Here is a 21,415-nt window from a genome sequence, read left to right as displayed (position 1 = left end):
GATAGTAAATGGTCATAATAAAATAAAATAAAAAAGTTAATATAACAAATGGTAAGACCATGATCTGCTGTTGTAAATGTTAATAAGCAGTTTATAAATTAATTTAGATTCATATATCCCAAGTCATCAGACAGACTCTATACATATATATATATATATGTGTATAACTGATCTGGGAACTACTTAAACTATTGAATTTCTTTATACTTTTAATGGTCTTAAAACACAGTGGTACCATAAATACTTAGGACCCATATAGATGGTTTGTCCTGTCTGGACCATCTTATACCAGCCACAGGAGCAACTGTTTAAATCATTTATTATAATTAATAAATCATAATAAAGTTGATGTTAAAGCCATACAATAAAAAAAAAAAATAAATGTGTGTTTTTATCTGTGCATGTAGCCAAATGTAATAAAGTATAAAAAGTATAATGTCACATTTTTGTTGTTGTGCGAAAATATTTTTAAAACAATTTCCGCGCCTAAATTTGTCCCAGTGATCACGTGTCACGAGTGGAGTCACATGACAAACACGGAAGTGTCCGTTCAGTCTTTGGAGGACTGTTTCGTGTACTTACCATGCTAAGAAGAAACTCCACACTATGACTCTGCGTGGAAATATTTATCTTCGTGCTTTTTGCAGTGTTTTGTTGTGTTTGTATTTCGGAGTTTTATCAGGTTTTTCCGCAGTAACGGAACAAAAACAGACTGAGAGTCTGAACGGTAAATGGAGTCTGTCAAACTCCGACGGTTCAGTGTCTCTACCTGCTCAGGTGCCAGGATGTGTTCATTCAGCTCTGCACCAACAGGGATTCATCCAGGTAAAACAAGTGGACGGAGAATAAAGTATACATGCACTGTTCTGATTTCACCTACAGCATGATTTTATTGTTAAAATCTATACCCTATCTTCATATATCTAATCAAATCTCTGCCTCACTTCTGCAGGGATAAATGTTGATCTAGTGTCCATGACATTGGACCTTTATTCATTAGACATGTGTTATGTTAAATAGATAGCTTAAATGTTTTCTTTTTTGAAGGTGTTGTCAAATGCCTGATGTAAGTGCTTTCTGTGTTTGGCTTATTCCTCCCTAATTATACATTTTTAAATGCTGAATAATTTCTCTTGTAAATATCACAGAGCCATAGTTAATATCTGAAACTGAAGACCTTTTTATGCAGAATATTGAATGCATATAAAATAATAAAAACATTTTAGCACCATATATTTATGTTGAAACAGTTTGTCTTGTTGCTAAGAGAAAACCTTCTGATGGTGAAATAAAATGTACAACTTCAAATACCTTTAAAATATCCTTTAATCTACACTGAGCTGTTGGATTACATTAGATTTTATATTGAATCAAGTGTATACTGGAATAATAAAGGCTCACTCACCACAAACAGGCTTTTATTGGCACATTTTGCCTTATTTTCTAACAAATTCACTCATTATTAAATTGCTACACAAACCTGGCTTTCTCAGGCCCTTCAAGGATCTGGGGTCTGAATCTTTTGCTCACTTTGTCTGGTCACACAACATTTAAATTTTTTTTTCTCAGGACCCATATTTCAGGTTTAATGATTTGTCTTATCGCTGGATTGCATTTGACAACTGGACTTACACAACCATATTTACTGTGTCTGCCCAGCTGAGGTCAGTATAATGATTTATGTCATTGTTTTAAACTGTTTTCTGTATCCTGTCACTGAGTCAATTGTGTTTTTTTCTGTATTAACAGGTCAAAACAGAAGGTGCTTCTTGTCTTCGATGGTGCGGACACTGTTGCATCAGTTTGGCTTAATGGAATTACTGTCGGCAAAATGAACAACATGTTTCAAAGATATGTAAGTTACGCACAACATGATCAGTTCACAACACAAAGACACATTTTCTTCCCCATTTGTTGGCTTTATTTAAAATATCATCTGTTGTTGGTGTGCAGGACTTCTCAGTAAGAGACATGCTGAAGGACGGGGATAATGTGCTGAAAGTCAGCTTCTTGTCTCCAGTTCTTTATGCGGCTGAGCAGAGGAAAGCTCATTCTGCCTACAGAGTTCCTCCTGAATGTCCTCCAGATGTCCAGAAAGGAGAGTGTCATGTCAATTTCATCAGGAAAGTGAGTAGATTCCTCCTCCAGAGTCCTGGCATCAAATTGCATTCAGGTGAAAGGTGCAACTCAAAAACACTCCAGATGTATGATATTCAATTAGTGACATATTCAGACATAATTTGCAAATGTTTGCAAATACTGTTAACTAACACACGAAACTAACGCAAAAAGACGTATTGGACAGCAGGTACATAAAAGAAGTGCAACATGGGGCGATGGTGATGGCTCACGACTGTTTGGATTAGTGTTAGAGCATTAGATGCCGTATTAGGATATAGTAAGTAGTAGTATAGTGTGCTGTATGTAGATGGATTTTTTTATTTTTTTTATTAATTGATTCATTTTTAACCCTGACTTGGTTTTTAAAGTGTTGGATTTGTTTAAACTTTTCTTCCTTCTACCTTCCTCTTCATTCAGCCTGATTTGTCACTGTTTAATAAATGACCACAATATGTGATACTGCATTTGGACAGTGTTTATTTCACTATGCACCTGAATATTCGTTCACTCTGTTTTGGTGCAGGAGCAAAGTTCTTTTAGTTGGGACTGGGGGCCTTCATTCCCAACAATGGGACTGTGGAAGGAAGTTCGACTGGAGGCGTTTGATGTCCTGCACCTCATCCAGGTTTCATCTGTTCCTCTGTACAGTGCGTATCAAATACTTTTAATAATTAAACATACACAAAAATCAATAAACTAAAAGAACCACTGCTGGAATAAACAGCCTAAGACAAATTAAAACTTCTTTGTTGCATAAGAGCACTGTTAACTTTAAGCTGTATGATTTTATTTCTAACCTGCTCAAGCGTCAGAGAGTCATGGGAACACTTACTGTATAGTCAGTTTTCAGAATTAGGCTTTATGTTCAATAGATTATTGCTCTTGAATTATCCCACCTCTGTTTCACTGTGAAGAACACTTAAATATGTCTCTTCTGATGTTTTGTATTTATTTTTAATTTAATCTAGATTACAGCCTCTCTCAGTGGAGACTCCAGGTGGAGCTTCTTGTTGATTCCGTTCAGACAAGGAATTGTCAAATCACACTTTCTGTTCCTGAGCTGGACTTTGAGGAGACCTTCCAGACACAGCTTCTCTCTGGAAAGACCAAGAACACCTTCATTTTGTATATAAACACGGTACTTTGTGCAGTCTGATTTAACTGGTAAATGTAAAAAATGTGACTAGTTTGATTTTCAGTTTAAAAAGGTGCTGTATCAAAATAATTGGTTGGGATATTTGTGAATTATGGTGATTAGTAAGAAGTGATATATTGATTGTGCAAAATGTAAAGTGTTTTGTCTTTTATATTATTTTACAGAGTGTCCAGGTGAAGCTGTGGTGGCCCAATGGACACGGCAATCAACCTTTTTACCAGATGACTGTCAGAGGTTTTCAGGACGAATATTTAATCCTGAATACAGAGACTAAGGTCAGAGTTCACTCCCTTTCCACAATTATAAAATCTTCAATAGTATATTTACACATTTATTATTTATCTGTGCACTTAAATACCTCAATTAGATATTGAATTTGAAACTCAGATAGTATAATGCAGTAATGCTAACAAAAAAATGCTCTTTCATTTTAATGTTCTCTGTTTCCTCTGTAACAGTGATTTAGACAGTTGCAGTAAAGATACACAGGTCTCTTGTCCATTAAATATGATTTTAACTTTAAATCCTTCATTAACCAAGAATTACAGTGTACTGCAGAAGACATAATTGCAATATTTAAACTAGAAGGTTGTATTGAAAGAGATGATTGATACTGAGCAGTGGGACAAAACTAAATGAATTAAAATTCATTCACTGTTTTTATGGAGGCTGACAGTTATTTTGATCTTAGTCTTAAAGTAATGTATAAATTCCAAGATTGTCAGTTTGAAGTACTAGAGCCAATAACATGATTATATCTAGTTTTAAAATTGAAATATATCTTACAGAAGCTTCTTAACCACTGACTGTGATAGTAGCTGCACTCAGTCTCTCTGCAGGATTTGTTGGTGCTTGTCTGAACAGGATTAATACTGTGGGGGTCACACAGAAACTACTCTGTGTAATACTGTGCAGTGTTGATGTGCAGTAAATCTGTTCTGCAGGTGTATTTTCGTACAGTGGAACTTGTCCAGGAGCCAATCGTTGGGTCTCCAGGCCTGAGCTTTTACTTCCGCATCAATGGGAAACCAGTTTTCCTCAAAGGCTCCAACTGGATCCCAGCACACTCCTTCCAAGACCAGGTCACTCCTGCTGTGTGAGTTATGTTTGCACGTGATTCCTGTGTGTTGAGGATAATATTAATAACAATTGATGACTTTAGCAACATTTCTGCTTCCCGTCTTAACACAGAGGTTGTTCATTAATGAAATTTAACACGCTCTCTGTTTGTCCTGCAGCTTGAAGAACTTGTTGCAGTCAGCAGTGGATGCCAATATGAACGCCCTCAGAGTGTGGGGAGGAGGAGTGTACGAGCAGGATTTATTCTACAGCATCTGCGATGAGCTTGGAATCATGGTAACTGCTGCCACACCACACCTATAAAATCAATATTTCTAATACAATATCATATCTATCCAAATATATTTTACAGACAGTTTTGTTCCATATTTCTGCATTTCCTGTTTCACTGCAAACTCCATTTGATTCTAGCAGAGTTTAATAGGTGGTATCTTTGAAAACTTGGAAACTAATTGAATAGCATTTGACATGATGAAAAAATTTATTAATTATAAATATAAATGATTAGATTAAGTTTGAGAGTAAAAAAATAAATAAAATAGAAAGTAAAATAGTGAGATAAAAGTATGTTTTAGTGAAATAATAATAAGATAAACATGTTTTTGAAAAGTTTTTATATAAGGCACAAATTCACCATTTTGAGATAATGGCAAAATTTTAATTTAAATGAGTATAATTTTATGAGGTAAAAAAAAAACTTAGACCTTAGATGTCAAACTATGAGAATAAAAAGTCAAATATGAAATAAAAAATAAGAATTATAAGATTAAAATAATATAGTTTGACATGAACTGAAATTATGAATTAAAAATAAAAAGGTTAAAAAAAAATCAATTAAAAACACATTTTAACTAACTCACATTCTACCATGTACCATGGCCGTAAGTCGCCTGTAAGTCTCAATCTGATGTATGGTATATTTACTGCCTGCACAATTGTTCTTTGTTCATTGGGTTTATGTGCAGTGGGCTTATAGGCTTAGTAGACTTGGGAGTCCTGGGAGTTTCTGTGCAGTGCTGAGTCAGTCCCTATTGTTATACTTTGATATTGTTATACTGCTCGTTCAGTTACAAGATTCAGGTGCTAATCATCTATAACTTATCCATGTTTTCTACATCAGGTTACTAGTTCCTCCTCTGATACACAGTTTGACAGATGTTTCCACTGCTGTTGATTAATAAATAAATCACTTTATTGATTTAATTCGGGAAAAAATCAGGAAGGTGCAGTTCCAAAAACTAGCATCACTGCTCAAATGATTCATGAGCATGTAGAACAGATGGATGCTCAGTGTCAAAATTCGTGTCTTTAGGTTTGGCAGGACTTTATGTTCGCCTGTGCGATGTATCCCACGGAGAACGCCTTCATACAAACAGTAAGAGAGGAGGTCGCCCAGCAGGTGAGTGGAGTATTGTTTTATAGTATTTATATACTGTACAGACAACAGGACGTGGTTTTCATGCACCTAAAATACACAAACAAATGTCAAATTAACCAAAACAAAACAGGTATTCAGATTTGCTATTAGAGCAGCTTTACCTTTAGTACTTTCTCTTCATGCCCTGTTAACCAGTGTGCACCTGTGTATTCAAATTAAACATATAAATCTTTGTCTTGGTTCAACTGTGCAGGTTCAGCGTCTCAAGTCTCACCCCTCTATAATCATTTGGAGTGGGAACAACGAAAATGAGGCTGCTTTGGCGACAGACTGGTTCAATATCTCAGTTTCCCAGAGGCCCACATACATTAAAGACTATGTGACGCTGTATGTGAACAACATAAGGAAGATTGTTCAAGACGTAAGTTTTTCTATTTTAAATAGACGGTCAGGATCAGGTCAGAGTGTTCCAGATTACTGAGAGGTAGAGAAAACACCAACCCACTCTAACATTTATATACATCCAGGAGGACCACAGTCGTCCGTTTCTCGTTTCAAGCCCGACAAATGGAGTCGAGTCAGAGCAGGAAGGATGGGTGGCAGCAAACCCGTACGACACTCACTACGGGGACACTCATTTCTACAGCTACGTTTTGGACTGCTGGGATTGGACGACCTTCCCTCGAACACGTTTTGCCTCTGAATACGGCTTCCAGTCCTGGCCTTCCTTCTCCACTCTGCAGCCGGTGAATTAATAAATGAATCTGTTGTTATTTAAATGCAGGTTATTACTGAAACATCTGTTTTATGTTGCGATGGTCGGGGCTAAATACGTCACAATAGGTCTTTGAGAATAAAATGGGTTCTGCAGAAGAAAGGTTGATTTAGATTTTTGAAGCTTCATAATTGTATTATCTTTATTATTTTTCGTTTGTGATGTTTCAGGTCTCCGTTAAAGAAGACTGGAGCTACGGCAGTAATTTCACTTCCCATCGTCAGCACCACGAGGACGGAAACCAGCAGATGATGAAGCAGGCAGCTTTACACTTCAACCTGCCGAACTCCACAGAGCCTTTGAAAAGATTCAGAGATACTCTCTACATCACTCAGGTGAAACAAACAAACCCCCATCTGCAACTTCTGCACAGATACAATTACTCACAATTGCTCTACAACTACTACAATATACTTTGAATTAAAGTAGGTCACTATCACTTTGACATTGTTAAAATGTTCACAGATGATGAGGAATTCCTTCTTTTAAACCATCAAACTAGTTGTTTCAACGCTGCTCACGTGTAGTAATGATCATATTCATCGTCCAGGTGATGCAGGCTCAGTGTGTGAAGACTCAGACAGAGTTTTATCGGCGAAGTCAGAGCGAGATCATTGATGGTAGAGGTCACACTATGGGTGCTCTCTACTGGCAGCTCAATGACATTTGGCAGGCTCCTTCCTGGTCATCAATCGGTGAGTGAGCAGATCTTCAGTTGTTTATTCTTTGAACCTTGTGTTTTAACAAACCTGCGGTCATTATAATTTGTTTGTAATGAGTTTTATTGAAAGTTAATTGAGATTTTAAGGAGTTTCCTTTTGATCTCAACAGAGTTTGGTGGGAAGTGGAAAATGCTGCATTATTTTGCACAGAACTTTTTTGCAGCCGTCCTTCCCGTCGGGTTTGAGGATGACAACACGCTGCTCATCTACGCCGTCTCAGACCTGGATCACAACCTGATGCTCAGAACTGTGGTACATGTCAAATAGTAAAGTCTATCTTTACATTACATTCAATTTTCAAGCCACGTCTGTCAAAACAACTCACTGTGAATGCATTCGACCTCCAAAGGAAAGTGACTTGAAACACAGACACACAACGATGTAGCGTAACAAAAAAATGCTGGAAAAAGGCAAAACTCATGGAGTGAAAATAAAGTTGTGATTCATAAAAGTGTAGATTGTTCCAGGAGGAGCTGAGGATATGGTTAGAGAGATGTTAATCTGGATTACTTTGTTGAATTTAACGGTCACGTTGGTGGATGTTGTTCTGCTACATCCGTTTATTTTTGTCGACCAGGTGACTGTGTATTCCTGGGCTGATCTGGGTCCTGTGTGCACGCTGAAGTCGGACCTGGTCTCGGTTCCTGGAGGCAGCGCCATGGCCACTTTTAAACAGCCAGTCGCCGCCCTGCTGGCAGGATGTGGACGCTGCACACGCCTCACCTGTCTGCTCACCTTCCACCTGGAGGACCCCAGTAGCGTCCAGCAGGGTCCCACCAACCACCTGTTTCTCTGCTCACCCAAAGAGGCTCAGGGCCTCCAGAGACCAAACATTACCGTAAGTGTTGTTATTTACTTTATGCACGATAAAATAATGCAATAGAAGAGATGAGGAGTTTATTATTAAACCTTTATTATTATTATTGTAGTTTATTATTAAATTTGAACCTTAAAATTCTCCAAATTCATGTTAACTCATGACTGACACAGTGTCTCTGTCCCTGCAGGCCAAGGTGCACGAGTATAAGACCGACTACACCATCACCCTCCACTCTGCCGCCGTCGCTCCTTTCGTTTGGCTCGACGTGGGAAACATCCCCGGACGTTTCAGCTCCAACGGCTTCCTGATGGTTTCTAGAAACGTGACGGTTAGTTTTAACCCTTGGCGTCCCACCAGCGTAGCAGAGCTCTCTAAATCTCTCACCATCACATCTTTAAGGGATGTTTACTGAGCTGAGACCAACCTGAGTCCACGATGACATTCACCAAAGTGCCGAAGCAGCAGAGGGGAAAAGCGGTGACGTCTGCATCGTCTCATCTTTTCTCAGCTGTTACTTTTAAAGAGATCTGAATGTGTCTAAACTCTTCATTGAAAATTTCCAAACAAAGGAAATTATTTTATGCTGGCTTGAAGGTTTCAGCTACAGGGTCGAGGCACTGTCCTCCGTCACCAGCAGAGAAACTCTGGGACATGCTAGGCCTTTACATGATGCTTTAAATCACACAAAAACCATGAGACAGGAAAGAAAGGTGCGAAGAACAACACAGTTTTAAAAGAAGAATGAAGCAGCCAATATTTGCTTAGTTCATTTGACTCACTCCTCACATCTTAATGATCCTCATCATCAGATTCATTAATATTAAATGGCTTTAAACTTAGCCACTTAGCCAAATCTAAGATGTTGTTATACTGTGATAAATCATTTGCTGTTGCAGAGAATAATCTGAGCTAAGTCTGATCTGACCAGTGATTGTATATTGTGCACTGAAACCTATTTCCTTTTTGCACTTTTTTGCACATTATTCAGAGAATTCACAGAGCAAAGACTGTTCAGTACAGTTTGTAAATATGTTTTTGACATTTTTATTGTTCTGTTTTGTTTTGTTTCATTGCCATCATTCAGTTCTCATTACATCGGTGGTGATAGTTGAATACTTTTAAGTATTTTAAGTAATAAATTCACACTGATTGTCAGGAAGGTATAGTTTTCTTTATTTTTAATGTATCTTTAAGTTTATACCAGCTCACAAACGTTCCCACTCAATGAGGAAGGGACAAGGATTCTTCAGTCTCCTGTTTATTTTTCCAGTTGTATCTGATCTCCAGATGTGTTGTATTGGTCTTTTGTCTTTGTGTTTCTGCAGCTTGAGAATCTGTTGAAAACAGTTTTTTAAGCCATAGGAAATAAACTTTTGTTGTTGATTCAAATGTATCATGGTCTCTGAAAACCTCAGCAGTTATTATGAAAATAGTAAATTTACTGATCGATTACCAAAGTGCTTGGGTCCATTTTTAATTCCTAAGTTTGAGTTTCATATGATTCATTTTGTCTATTAGCAAACAAACAAACCATAGTTCCTGCTGCTTCTCTGGCTCTGGGCCGGTCCGGGTGCAGGCTGGTCCTACAACAACAAAACAATTTAATTACTTCTTAAAAAACAAATAATAATAATAATAAGTTCTTAAAAATAAATGTACAATACTGTAATTCTCTGTAGGTGTGGACTATAAGTATGTGTAAGTGATGCTCAAAGACATTCCAAACATTTCTACTTCAAGTACAGCAGTTATTTCATAAAAAGATTAAGAAGAAAATGAGGGTTAAACAACTTTTATTGATGTCAAAGACGCCAGATTCATTTTTAAATGTCCGTACTGCTCTTGTTTTAAACTTACAACAGAATAACCTGTTTCTCTGTAGACGTCATACCTACTATCAAAAACAGTCCATTTATTCTATTTATTTATTGTATTTATTCTATTGCAATATCTAGAACAAAGCCTTATAGTTCAGTGGCCTTGTAAAGATCAGTAATAAAAGAAAATGCTACCTCGATGCAGTCAGATCAGATATCGACTCTTTGTTTCTTTTAAGTGGGAAAATGCTTCATGTGAAAAAACTAAAGTCACAGTTTTAGTTTTAGACTGCAAACATCTGCTGTCCAGTACAGTTTCATGCTAAAGCAGCTTTACTCTTTTTACAGCACATTTTACTGCTAATACATTCCTACTTGAATAAATCAAATAAACACGGAGTTCAGAACTTGTTTCTGTGGAACATGATCTAATTACTGTCTCCACCTTCACCTTTGAATTAAATCCTGCAGCTACAGTTTATTATCGCATCACACTCAGTGTCCTGCAGGGATCCTCAGCTGCCACCAGGCGGCGGCAGTGACCTTTAAACTTTAACCTCACCTGTTGTAATGTTTAGGATCCTTTTGTTTTTCAGACTTCCAGCTGTTTCACCGTCGCACTGACTTAGGCGCATCTGTAGACGCACTGCACAACCACAAGGGGACACTTAGCACAACAAGTCTGTGTGTGTGTGTGTGTGTGTGTGTGTGTGTGTGTGTGTGTGTGTGTGTGTGTGTGCGTGTGTGTGTGCGTGTGTGTGTGTGTGTGTGTGTGTTCGTTGTATATCTACTGAGAAAAGTCGGTCTGACAACAGAAAGCATTCAAACGTTGAGCGCATGCGGTCGGTCGGTCGGTCACCTCCATTTTTTCTACTTAATGACTTCTCATTGACTGTGATCTACTTCAGACAGTTCCTGCAGGTCAACCAGAGCACATCAGGAAAGACGACTACTGGAAAATAATTTGACTTAAACTAGAAAAGCTGCTAAATCAACAATACAAACGCCGGTTTTTGCGCCGACTGTGCCATGGATCTGATTCTGGACTGCGTAAAACTCCACGGACCCAGTGATTTCTGAGTAAAATGCTTTCAGTGGACCAGGAGTAGTATATTGTTTTGTTTTTTAGTGGAGACTTGGATTTCGAAGTCAAGATGTTTAACTCAAGATGTTTTATTTCGTGCGTCCTGGTTTTTGTCTCAACCTCCCAGAGCACACGTGTGACTGTTGGAGATGAGCGCAGCTTTTTGGAGAATATTTTGCGCTTTTATGGTGAAAACCAAACAATTTCAACAGAGAACCTGGAAGATTTACTGCTGTTGATATCAGCCAGAAGACCTGTGTCAATAACTGAGGAAAATCCACTGGAAGATGAGGAGGTGAATATCTGAGAGCTGATAAACCCATAATTTAAACAAATAACATGCTTCTTACAGCAGGTTCAAACAGGGTATTTATGAAAAGACAGTGAGTTCTTATATAATTATTTACATTTTATAGAAATAAAGATATTTGTTATACAAGCTTTAAAACTGTCTATTTATCCTAATAGTTTATTTTATGTGTCATTCAATGCTAGGACTTATTTATGAGCATTATAAACATTGAATTTTTTTTTGTGTGAATTTAACCCCATAGAAGATCAATAAAGTGTTTCCTTACCTTGTAATAAAGTTTATAGAAGATAATTAGAGAGCGTAACAGCTGAGTTCTGACTTTTTTTTTCCAATTTCTGTCTTAAAACTTGAAATTCTGAAATTCAGAGTTTAAAGTCAAAATTCTAAGATTAAAGCCAGAATTATGACTTTTCTTCCAAAACAGTCTGAGACTATTTTGTTGGACTTTTAAATAATTGATTTTTTATGGATTTATTTATTTATATAATTGTTGGAATTTATAATTTGATTTTAAAATCAGACTGAGAATTAATCTCAGATTAAAGTCAGAATTCCTAATCTGAGATCAAAGTGAGATCTTTAATAACTTGTTGGATACAGTCACTAATTCCCCCTAAATAATAATTATATGATTATTGGTGGAGTATAAAACAAAAACACAGGGAAGATTTTATAGAAAAGATTTTAAACGTGTCATTCTGTCCCTTAGTGTCCCTCAGCAGAGCAGATCTTGATTCATTTTGGGTTCAGTAACATCAGTCAGCTGACCGTGGAACATCTGGGCAGGATTTGTCCTGCTGTGTTGACCCAGGTGCTGCTGCCCTCCTGCCCCTACTCCACCCCCAAGGATCTGCCGACTCTAGACTACAGTGGTGAGTTGCTTCATCCCAACTGCTGCATGTATCTCTGGTTTATTTGTTAAGTCCCCTGCAACTCAAATAACCCACAGTTCAAGGCGGTTTGTTTCCTTAAATTGGGTCTGGCAGCGCTTTTATCCAGCGACCACAATACTAAAGATTTTTGGACAATTCAGTGGAAGATGACACCTCCACAACCAGAATACACTATATTTCTTATCACCTCTACAGTGTCGTGGCCTCTCAGAGGTTTACAGACCTTTGTTTACAATATTTCCTGTACATTATCTAAATTAAATATCTAAAAAGTGTCTACCAATTAGGAAGAATAATTTACATTTGATTGAGAAACTCTTGAAATCAATTATAGTGAATTAAGATTTGTGAAAATAAACAACGTGACTACTGAAAAGTTCAGCTGATGATTCACAGAAGGTAAAACGACCCACTAACACACTTATCTTCCTGAGAGAGACGTGGACCTTTTTAAAGCACAAAGTGACACAACAGAGTAAACACAACGGGATCTCAGTGTGAACCTTTGGTAAAATAACATAATAGTCAGATTTTTGAGTCTCTACAGTTCAAACATTCATAATCACTGACTCGGCTGTTTGTTCTTTGTTAGTAGTTGGAGTCTGTAGCTGGTTTAAGTACAATTTTAAGGTGCTTGTACATACTGTACTAAACACGTGTACGTATCTCCTCGTGTGTCAGCCTGAACCTTAACTGTGTCATTTCATCACCTCTGACCTTTGTTTCCACTCTTGTCTTTTTAATTGAGTCAAAAACTCCATCATCTCCTGTGGTGGAGCCGTAACTCCCAACTCTGTCCACTGACCTCTGAGAGTCACCGACAAGCTGTTGCCGCTGCAGCCAGCTGTGACTGTTGTTCATGATGCATGCTGTTTCCTCCACCTGGTCTTATGAAGAGATTTTTTCTTATGGAAATAAATAGCGTAAATAGTGCTGAGTTACTGTACGTGCATGTTTGGTTCCTTTTTCATAATAAACATAAACAGATGTGAAAACTTTCCAGCAGAAATATCTGCAGGTGCTTTTTACTCAACACTATACCACACAGAAGTGCTTTATAGTTGGATATAAAGAGGTAGTAATGATGTATTATAATAAATGTAATACTGTTTCTGTCACACAGGTTAAGTGTGGGCTCATTCAGCATCATTTCCTATTTACGATTTCCTAAATTGGCCATGAAAATGTGATTTCAAATATTAACTAACACCATTTTTCTAAGCTGATAAAACACAAACAGATCTTTCGTACTAATATTGAACAGACGCAATAAACACACAAAATGATGGTGGAAAAAGTAAGTGAAACGTTATTAACGTTTGGAACCTTTGAATGCTATAAAAAGAGAAATACAGCAACAAAGACCTCAACAAAACAAAACAAAACAAGCCCAATGATGATTTTAAATATGAATGCTATGAATAATCTTTTCTTTCCCGACAGTCTGGGGCTATGGGTTTCTGGCCGTTACTGTGATCAACCTGGCAGCTCTGCTTGGTCTCCTGCTGATCCCCTTTACCAAGAAGCCTTATTTCCCTAAGGTGCTGACCTACTTTATTGGCCTGGCCATCGGGACACTCTTCTCCAACGCTGTACTTCAGCTCATACCAGAGGTTAGTTCAAGATGGAGTCGATCACAAGGTCAGAACGTGGAACAGTAAAAACCTTTAATGCAACAGGAACCTGGATCTGGAGGCCTCTGTCATTAACATTCTCCTGTTAATCCACAGGCCCTAGGTTTTGATCCCAAAGTGGACAACTACGTGCAGAATGCAGTTGGAGTATTTGGCGGGTTTTATATCCTATTCTTCGTGGAGAAGATACTGAAAATTGCTCTGCGGTTAGAGCATGAGGTAAGTTAACCAAAAGTTTACTGACATTATTCGTGCAAGGTGCATTTCTTTTATTATGGAGTGATCTCATTCAACCTTTATTTCCGTTTCCATCAAATCTTGGTTATTGGCTGATAAATCAGAGGAAATTACTTTGACTTCCGTGAGGGCAATTACACTTTATGGGAGTGAAGTGCGTTATTTTTTTAAAATCTAACTCCTGTGTCAAGGTCACAGGAAAATAAAATATGTACAGTATGTTTTGTGATAGGACAGATTCCTAATTTTGATAAGTTTAAACTCTCACATGTACTTAAATTGGAGTTCTAGCGTCAGAAAAACGACAAAACTGTAGCTACATGAAAGTTAAAATTTTTTTAACATTTTGCTGTTATAGTTTTGACTTCTTCCTAATTTACTATATGGTTTGCAGAGTGATGTATCTTAACAGCCGTGGGTTTTGTACAGCAAGTCATGGTCCCAAGAGGATTAATCCGGCAAAATAACTTTGGTGTTCATGTGATTTTTCATTTAGCAAACAGCAGGAAGCTGCACACACTCTCTGACATCTAAAGAATGGGTTGCCATTTAAGTTTGTGCAATATTTTGGTTCATGGTTAAAAAGTTTATCAGTATTTTATGTATTTATTGTTAATTTTATCTGTATTAGTCTATGGGTGAATTAATTAAATCATGGAAATCTAAACCAACCAAACAAGTCTTTAAATATTCTAAGCTTTTTCACTCAGGATTATGTACTTATGAGGGACTTTTAATAAGTAGCTTTGAATGTGAAGGTGTGTGTTGAACCAGGTCACTAAGTTTATTTATGTGTTTCTTTGATTGGATAAATTAGGCCAACGTCTGCACATGTAGGTGGAATAATGCGATGTTTCCCATTGCTCAGACTTAAATGTGAATTATATTTTGAGTCTTTTTTATGTTCTGTAAATATAAGACTGCCACATATTAGGTTATGACATATGATGGTCTTCTTCTAGTGTAAATGAATCTTCTGTTCTCTCATCATCTGACACCTCTCTTGTCCTCAGCATGGTCACAGCCACTTCAGTCCTGCAGCACCCCCTCAAGAAAACGACCTCCACAACGGCGACGCACTGGGGAAAAATAACTCCATCATTTTGACCAACATCAATACCATCTCCACTGACCAGAGAAACCGCAGCCCGGAACCTCCAACACCAAACGTGACACCTTCTCAGGTACAAATCAATGCTCCGATCATCTATAACGTGGATGCTGACTTATGCAGCACTTTGTGTTTTATGTCAAACTTTGAATTTAATCAACTCTGTCTTCACACATGTTGATATAACCTGCAAAACATTGTGCTCAATTATGTTTTATCTAATGATTAGCTCAGGTCAGACTTGTAAAAAAGCTTGTAAAAAAAGGTGTGTATTTCCTGAAGCCTAATCTGAAGACATGGCGTGATTAGTGGTGTTTTTCTGTCCACCATACAGTATTGTACTATCTGAGACACACATGACAGGAAGGATAACTGCATTTTAAATATCTTATCGCTCATTAGGATATAAGCTCCAACACTGATTACACCCTTGTGCAATAAAAGCTAAATTGACAAACAAGGCTATAAAACAATCTGTAAACACTACAAATTCCTCAAATGTGACTTATGTCTGCGTCTAGTGCAACATGACCTGAGGGCACTGAACATCAGCTGAAATACAGTTGCAGCAGTGCTTAGGAGGTATAGGGAGAACCATAACATATGAGACAAGGATGCTGTGGTTGTTTTAAAAAAAATCAATGTGGCATTTCACTGACTTTATCACAACATTATTGCTCACAAAACAATACAAAGACTAGATTTTTCCAGAGAACACAAAATAAAACCAGAATAAATAGGTTTGATCAAATGGCGTCAAAAGTGAAGGCATGGATGGGCAGGAACATGCAACATGGGGGAGGGAGTGTACTGATGTGGGGCTGCCTGAGTGCAAAAGGTGAAGGGGATAACAAGTCCAGAACAGAATATCACCAACAAAGAAAAGAAAATTCTAAAAACAAATAGTAAATACTTTGTTAATTTAATTAATTAATTTGTAATTACTCATTAATAGAGGCCCAGTTATTACATGGAAAAAGTGAAATTATGCAGATGTGGAGAGAGAGAAAGAGAGATCAAAAGCATTTAGACAGCCGTGGCATTTGAATGTGGTTTGAACACTTGCCTGGAGTCGTATATTAAGTCAGTGACACTGGTGATTAGAGCTGCTGTTAAAGTTTAACAGTAAAATCTTGGCTTTGAAGGGATCAAAATACTAAACAAATAGAGACACGGTGACACTGAGAGATCAAGTAGGGAGGCCGAGCGCCTCAGATCCTTCCCCTCCTGGTAAATTCTCCTTCAGGAATTTTTCTTTTTTTTTTTCTGACTCAAGCACAAAGACTCATTGTTTGTCTAATAAAAGGGGTGTTTTGTCACCGCAGAGTAACTTCAACCAAGTCCCGAAAGCTCTGTTTGTGCCCGTCTGTTCTCCGGTTTCCCATTAGAAACACTTGTGCCATTATTTGTAATTGAAGATTTCTGTTCATGCCGTTCATCCATTAAGGAAAAGAAACTTTCCTGTGGCTGATGAATCACAATCTGTTACACTTTGCATATTATGAACATGTTTTGTTAACTCTTTAGGTCATATTTTCAATTCTTCCAAAGCGAATTACAAGTGAGGTAACAAAGTTAAGTCTGTGTTTCAGTTTTGTGAAATGTAAGAAGTTGAATATTGATAGAGTTAAGTAGATTGTTCCACCATCGATGGATCACGGAGCTCAAGAACTTTGTTTGGTCCTTTGCTGGGCAGTGTGGGGCCCACCCAACACCATTCATTTGCAGAGCACAGTGGGTGAGAGCGATTGTAGACCTGGGTGCACAGTAAAGGCGCTTGTTGACCTCTGAATGACCCCTGATGCAGGCAGCCAGTGGAAGCTGGTGCAGAGATATGAACAGTGATGTGATGTGTGTCCTTTTGACTGCCAAAGTCAGGATGAGGGTGACAGTGCCTAAACAATATAAGTATTTGTCATAGCTGGGTATCCCATTTACCACCTCCAAGACCATTCAGGGTTAAATCAGCAGCCTTACCATGTTTTCCTTGACTTGGTTTGTGATAATTAGCAAATATCGGCATCAGGTTCCATTACAGTGAAGACGCTTACACGCTAATGTTAGCATTTAGCCCAAGCATTAGTTTAGCCTTGAGCTGCTAATGTGACTGTACACTATTAGTATTGTTCTACAGGTGAATCCAAATATATTTTCAAATACAGTAGTACAGTTAGAGTCGATGCAGGATATTGTGTAATATTGACAGAAGAAATACTTTCATAAGATGTCTAAAGTGAAATGTTCAACTTTGTCCTTTATTTTCTGTGAGTTTTGAACTTTGGGTTTCAAACATGGAGAGATCATTGTGCGTTATCTTTGCAGCTCACTAAATCCACACATCACTGTTTGCCTACGACTCTTCTCCAGCATAATCGAACAGCAGCATGCTGCCTTTAAAACAGTCCCGTCACTTTTGCAGGATGTCCAAATGTCCGGACTGGTGTGCCATTGGCTGCGGGGACAACGCATCACCAACATCAAGACGGTGGCGTGGATGATAACTCTGGGCGATGCGCTGCACAACTTTATTGATGGTCTGGCTATTGGCGCCTCTTTCACTGTGTCAATACTGGCTGGGTTCAGCACATCCACTGCGATTGTATGTGAGGAGTTTCCCCATGAGCTTGGTGAGTGATAAGCAGAGAAAGGCCTTTGTTTAACCTCTTCACCCCCATGTGAGTCATTACGAATGCATGTTGTGCAGTCAAACATTTAAACCCACAGTTCTCTATTTGAAATAGTTGCAGTGATCCCAAACATACCAAAGATAACAATTGAGAAAATTTGTTAAAAATAACTTAAACCATGTGGGATATTTCCACTTCCGGCCATAAAAACATCACAGAGCTTCAGTGAAGACCTGGAACAAGGTGATAGAGAATACATGATAAAATACAACAAGATGAGTTTTCCAATCTTAAAGGTTCTTAAGGAAATTAAATGGATTTCAAATAGTTAACAGAAAGTTATCTTTTCACTCAATCTGTAAGGCTGAGTATGAAAATAGGATCTTTCTTGAAATCTAAAGACAAGAAGATTTGTCTGTTTGTTTTTACACATGATTGATACAAACACATGCAGAACCCTATGTTGTGGTTCTCCACCTACAGTCTAAGACAAAATGATTAGCCCCCAAGGAACTGTGGAACATCTTCGTAAAAATCAGCCTAATGTTTGCATAATTTATTTGGTAAAACATTCATCAGAGTTAGGGTCCCTAGTTGGTACATTGTGAAGTGTAAAATCAATTGTTTTATACTAAATGTAGTGGTCGGAATTCTTAGCCCCCTTGTGATTTTCTTGCTGTTCAACCACCTGAGCCATCGATCAGCATTGAACTGAGGGACTCCAATGAACAGGGCTGGTTGTACTTGAACACTTGATGGACTTAACTAACTGTTTAGTTATTTAATCAGGTCAAAAAGTAAAGAAATCAGTCTCGAACTCAGAAAGAAAGTAATGCATGCTCATCTCAATGCTCATCTTCATTTCCAAGGTTTCATTGAGTCTAGAACAGCTGTACGTTGCATCATGGGTCCTGGTCTGTTTGTTGTGGGTACTTAATAAATGCTGAAAAATCCAAATGCTTAGTTACAAAGAGATTTGAGGCACCAGTGATGTCCTGTGTATATTTCTCACGTGTCTGGGTCAATGCTATGTTGTGCTCCCTCTGCAGGTGACTTTGTGATCCTCCTGAATTCTGGTATGAGCATCCCTCAAGCCATTTTCTTCAACCTGCTGTCAGCAGTATCGTGTTACATTGGCCTCGTGTTCGGGATCCTGCTTGGGAGCAACTTTGCCCCCAATGTAATCTTTGCCATCGCAGGAGGAATGTTCATGTATATTGCACTGGCAGACATGGTGAGTTAGCTTATATTACCTGAGGATACTAACATGAAAACAGCATTTGGAGGTTGTGCCACAGTTCACCTTTGTGTATGAAAATAACTGCGTCTGTTGGGATGTGAAGTAATTTTCAAGAGAAATGTTCTAAGTTAACTTCCATAATAAATAAGTTGTTGATTTTACAGTCAATACTTCCCACTCGATCTGTGACTCTCAGGATGAAGTCCTTAGGCTTCTGCTTTCATTAGTCTTTTCATATTGACAGTGGGTGAAATTATTGTGTGTGAGCATGTAAAACCACAGAGATTTATCATTCAACTAGTTATAGCTAGTCATAGCTCTAAGGAGCAATGTAGCATTTGCAAACAATTTATTCAATGCTTATACATTTATGGTGTGGTACCTGCTGTTTATGGGTTAGGGTTAGGGAATTAGCTGGTCGATTTTTTAGCTCTGAAAACCCTGATAAAAACCACTTTATGATGCCACAAAGACAGAAACATGGTGGAAATACTGAATCAGATAGCAGCTAAAGAGAACCCTGGTAGTGTATATGTGATTGTACAGCATGCAATTTCATGGTTTTCTGCATTAATTTGTCATAAAAAAACTAATTCTTATCTTTCATGTCTTTATTGAGAACAACCATAAAGAAATCATACTACTAGTAGAGAAAATATGTGAACCCTTTGAATAATGACCTTAAATTAGTTTGAAGGTGTGGACTAGAACTACTTCAACTGACAAAAAACACTTTTTGAGTTTGCCCTCCACAAGATGAAGACGCTTATGTGATCCATGTCTCAAAAAAAGAGCTTACAGAGTATCTATGTTTAACAATTGTTGATTTACATAAAGCTGGAGAAGGTTACAAAGTGAATTTAAAGAAATTATCAATGAAGATCAGATCACATTTTAGAACAAATTCATGCAGAAAACCATGAAATTCAAATTTTCTTTCCATATAATTGTGTTATTATAGAATGCCTCTAAAATCAGTTTCATCAGTAAACATAAAATAAGTGAGCTGAATGCCCCTGACCAAAGGTCAGATTTATATGAGCTGATAGCACTTAAAGGAAGCAAAGACAGATTTTCTTTACCTTCAATCAACTGAAATAGTTTTTGCACTCTTAAAAAGGTAAAACTGTCCAGTATAGTATCAAGTATTGTCTTTGTCAAACACTGTAAGGACACAACTCACATTATGTGGCTGTAAAGAAAAGGGTGTAAAGAGGAAGTACTGTTAATACTCTTGGATAAATTCTTTGGTATTTTCATAGAATTTGCTGACAATAAGAAAAAAAATCTATGTCACAAGCCTTAATACTGTTAAGATGTTTTTTTAACATGCGAAATCTCCCTGTTTATTGATGTCAGCAAGTCACAATGGGAATAATATAAGCTAACAGAGTCATACTTCCTGTTTAAGACTTCCCATTGTGCTGAACAACAGGACCAGTGTATATTATCTGGTAGTGGTTTGTGACACACGTCTGATTGTTATTGTTCATCAGTTTCCAGAGATGGAGAGCATATCAAGAGGCCAGCAACGCACTTCCACCAAGATTGTCTTCTTCCTAATCCAGAACGCAGGGCTGCTCACCGGCTTCACCATCATACTGCTGATCACCATGTTTGCTGGAGACATCAACCTCAGCTAGAAGAAGGAGAACGACGAACACCAACATGAAAACAAAAAATAAAATATGAAGAGCTGCTTCCATTTCTGTTCACAGCTCACTCGGCTGGGCAGGAAAGTGAATGTAAAGTGAATGTTTTGTACAAACAAAATTAAATGTGTAAAGTAAAACCAACACTTCTGTATGTTTTGACTATCAATGTAGTGAAATATGTACTCCATAAAAAGGGGGAATCTTTACAATCATTTGATTAATGAAATCTAGTCAAATTTCTTTGATGAAACAATAAATTATTATTTTTTTCAGTCTCCACATTTTGTATTTCACATTTATTGTGCTGTACTGTAAGCAAATGTACATATGCTGTGTGGTTATTGCAGCAGTTTGACCTCCTTATCTGATTTTCAAGGTTGTATAGATGAGGTTTATTGTCTGCCTGTGGTGGGATGGGGACGGTTGCAACACTTTTTACACTTTGTTGTTATTCTGAGACTATTAATACCAGACCAATACGAGACCATAGAGGTGTGTGGTAATTAGCAGCGTCCTTTTGTTCCTCTTACAGTAATCGGATTTGATCTAGTTTTAAAGCAAACCACTTGGGATTTTTCCAGTTAACCTGGTTAAGCTAACAGGCAGGTGAATGTAGTATTTAATATTCATATACCAGGCACCAGCCTGTGATTTTATTCTAAACATTCCCATTAAACGATCAGTCTCTGTGTTGTAGATGTTGCTCAAATTCAAATCTTGCAAATCTGGTGTTGGTGTTAAATTAACCAACA

At 37.7% G+C, this 21,415-nt stretch overlaps 2 protein-coding genes across 2 annotated transcripts; both read left to right on the top strand.

The window, feature by feature from the left end:
* Positions 1-543: 543 nt before the first annotated feature.
* Positions 544-8,891, top strand: manba (mannosidase, beta A, lysosomal). The gene is made up of 17 exons (XM_026340376.1): positions 544-825; positions 1,570-1,664; positions 1,750-1,855; positions 1,954-2,127; positions 2,645-2,768; positions 3,090-3,259; positions 3,442-3,552; positions 4,222-4,373; positions 4,516-4,633; positions 5,670-5,756; positions 5,989-6,156; positions 6,263-6,481; positions 6,681-6,845; positions 7,061-7,205; positions 7,342-7,484; positions 7,810-8,070; positions 8,240-8,891. The coding sequence occupies exons 1-17, from the start codon at positions 607-609 to the stop codon at positions 8,462-8,464; spliced, it is 2,682 nt and encodes an 893-aa protein (XP_026196161.1). The 5' UTR covers positions 544-606; the 3' UTR covers positions 8,465-8,891.
* A 1,778-nt stretch (positions 8,892-10,669) lies between these two features.
* slc39a8 (solute carrier family 39 member 8) lies at positions 10,670-21,300 on the top strand. The gene is made up of 8 exons (XM_026339077.1): positions 10,670-11,248; positions 11,976-12,138; positions 13,603-13,772; positions 13,890-14,012; positions 15,044-15,214; positions 17,561-17,768; positions 18,818-19,002; positions 20,505-21,300. Exons 1-8 carry the CDS (start codon positions 11,024-11,026, stop codon positions 20,649-20,651), a joined length of 1,392 nt encoding a protein of 463 aa, XP_026194862.1. The 5' UTR covers positions 10,670-11,023; the 3' UTR covers positions 20,652-21,300.
* Positions 21,301-21,415: the final 115 nt, after the last annotated feature.

This window comes from Anabas testudineus, chromosome 22 (assembly GCF_900324465.2).
Source record: "Anabas testudineus chromosome 22, fAnaTes1.2, whole genome shotgun sequence".
NCBI classification, from domain to species: domain Eukaryota; kingdom Metazoa; phylum Chordata; class Actinopteri; order Anabantiformes; family Anabantidae; genus Anabas; species Anabas testudineus.
The sequence above is the reverse complement of the archived record's forward strand: the minus strand, read 5'-3'. Positions and strand labels throughout refer to the sequence as shown.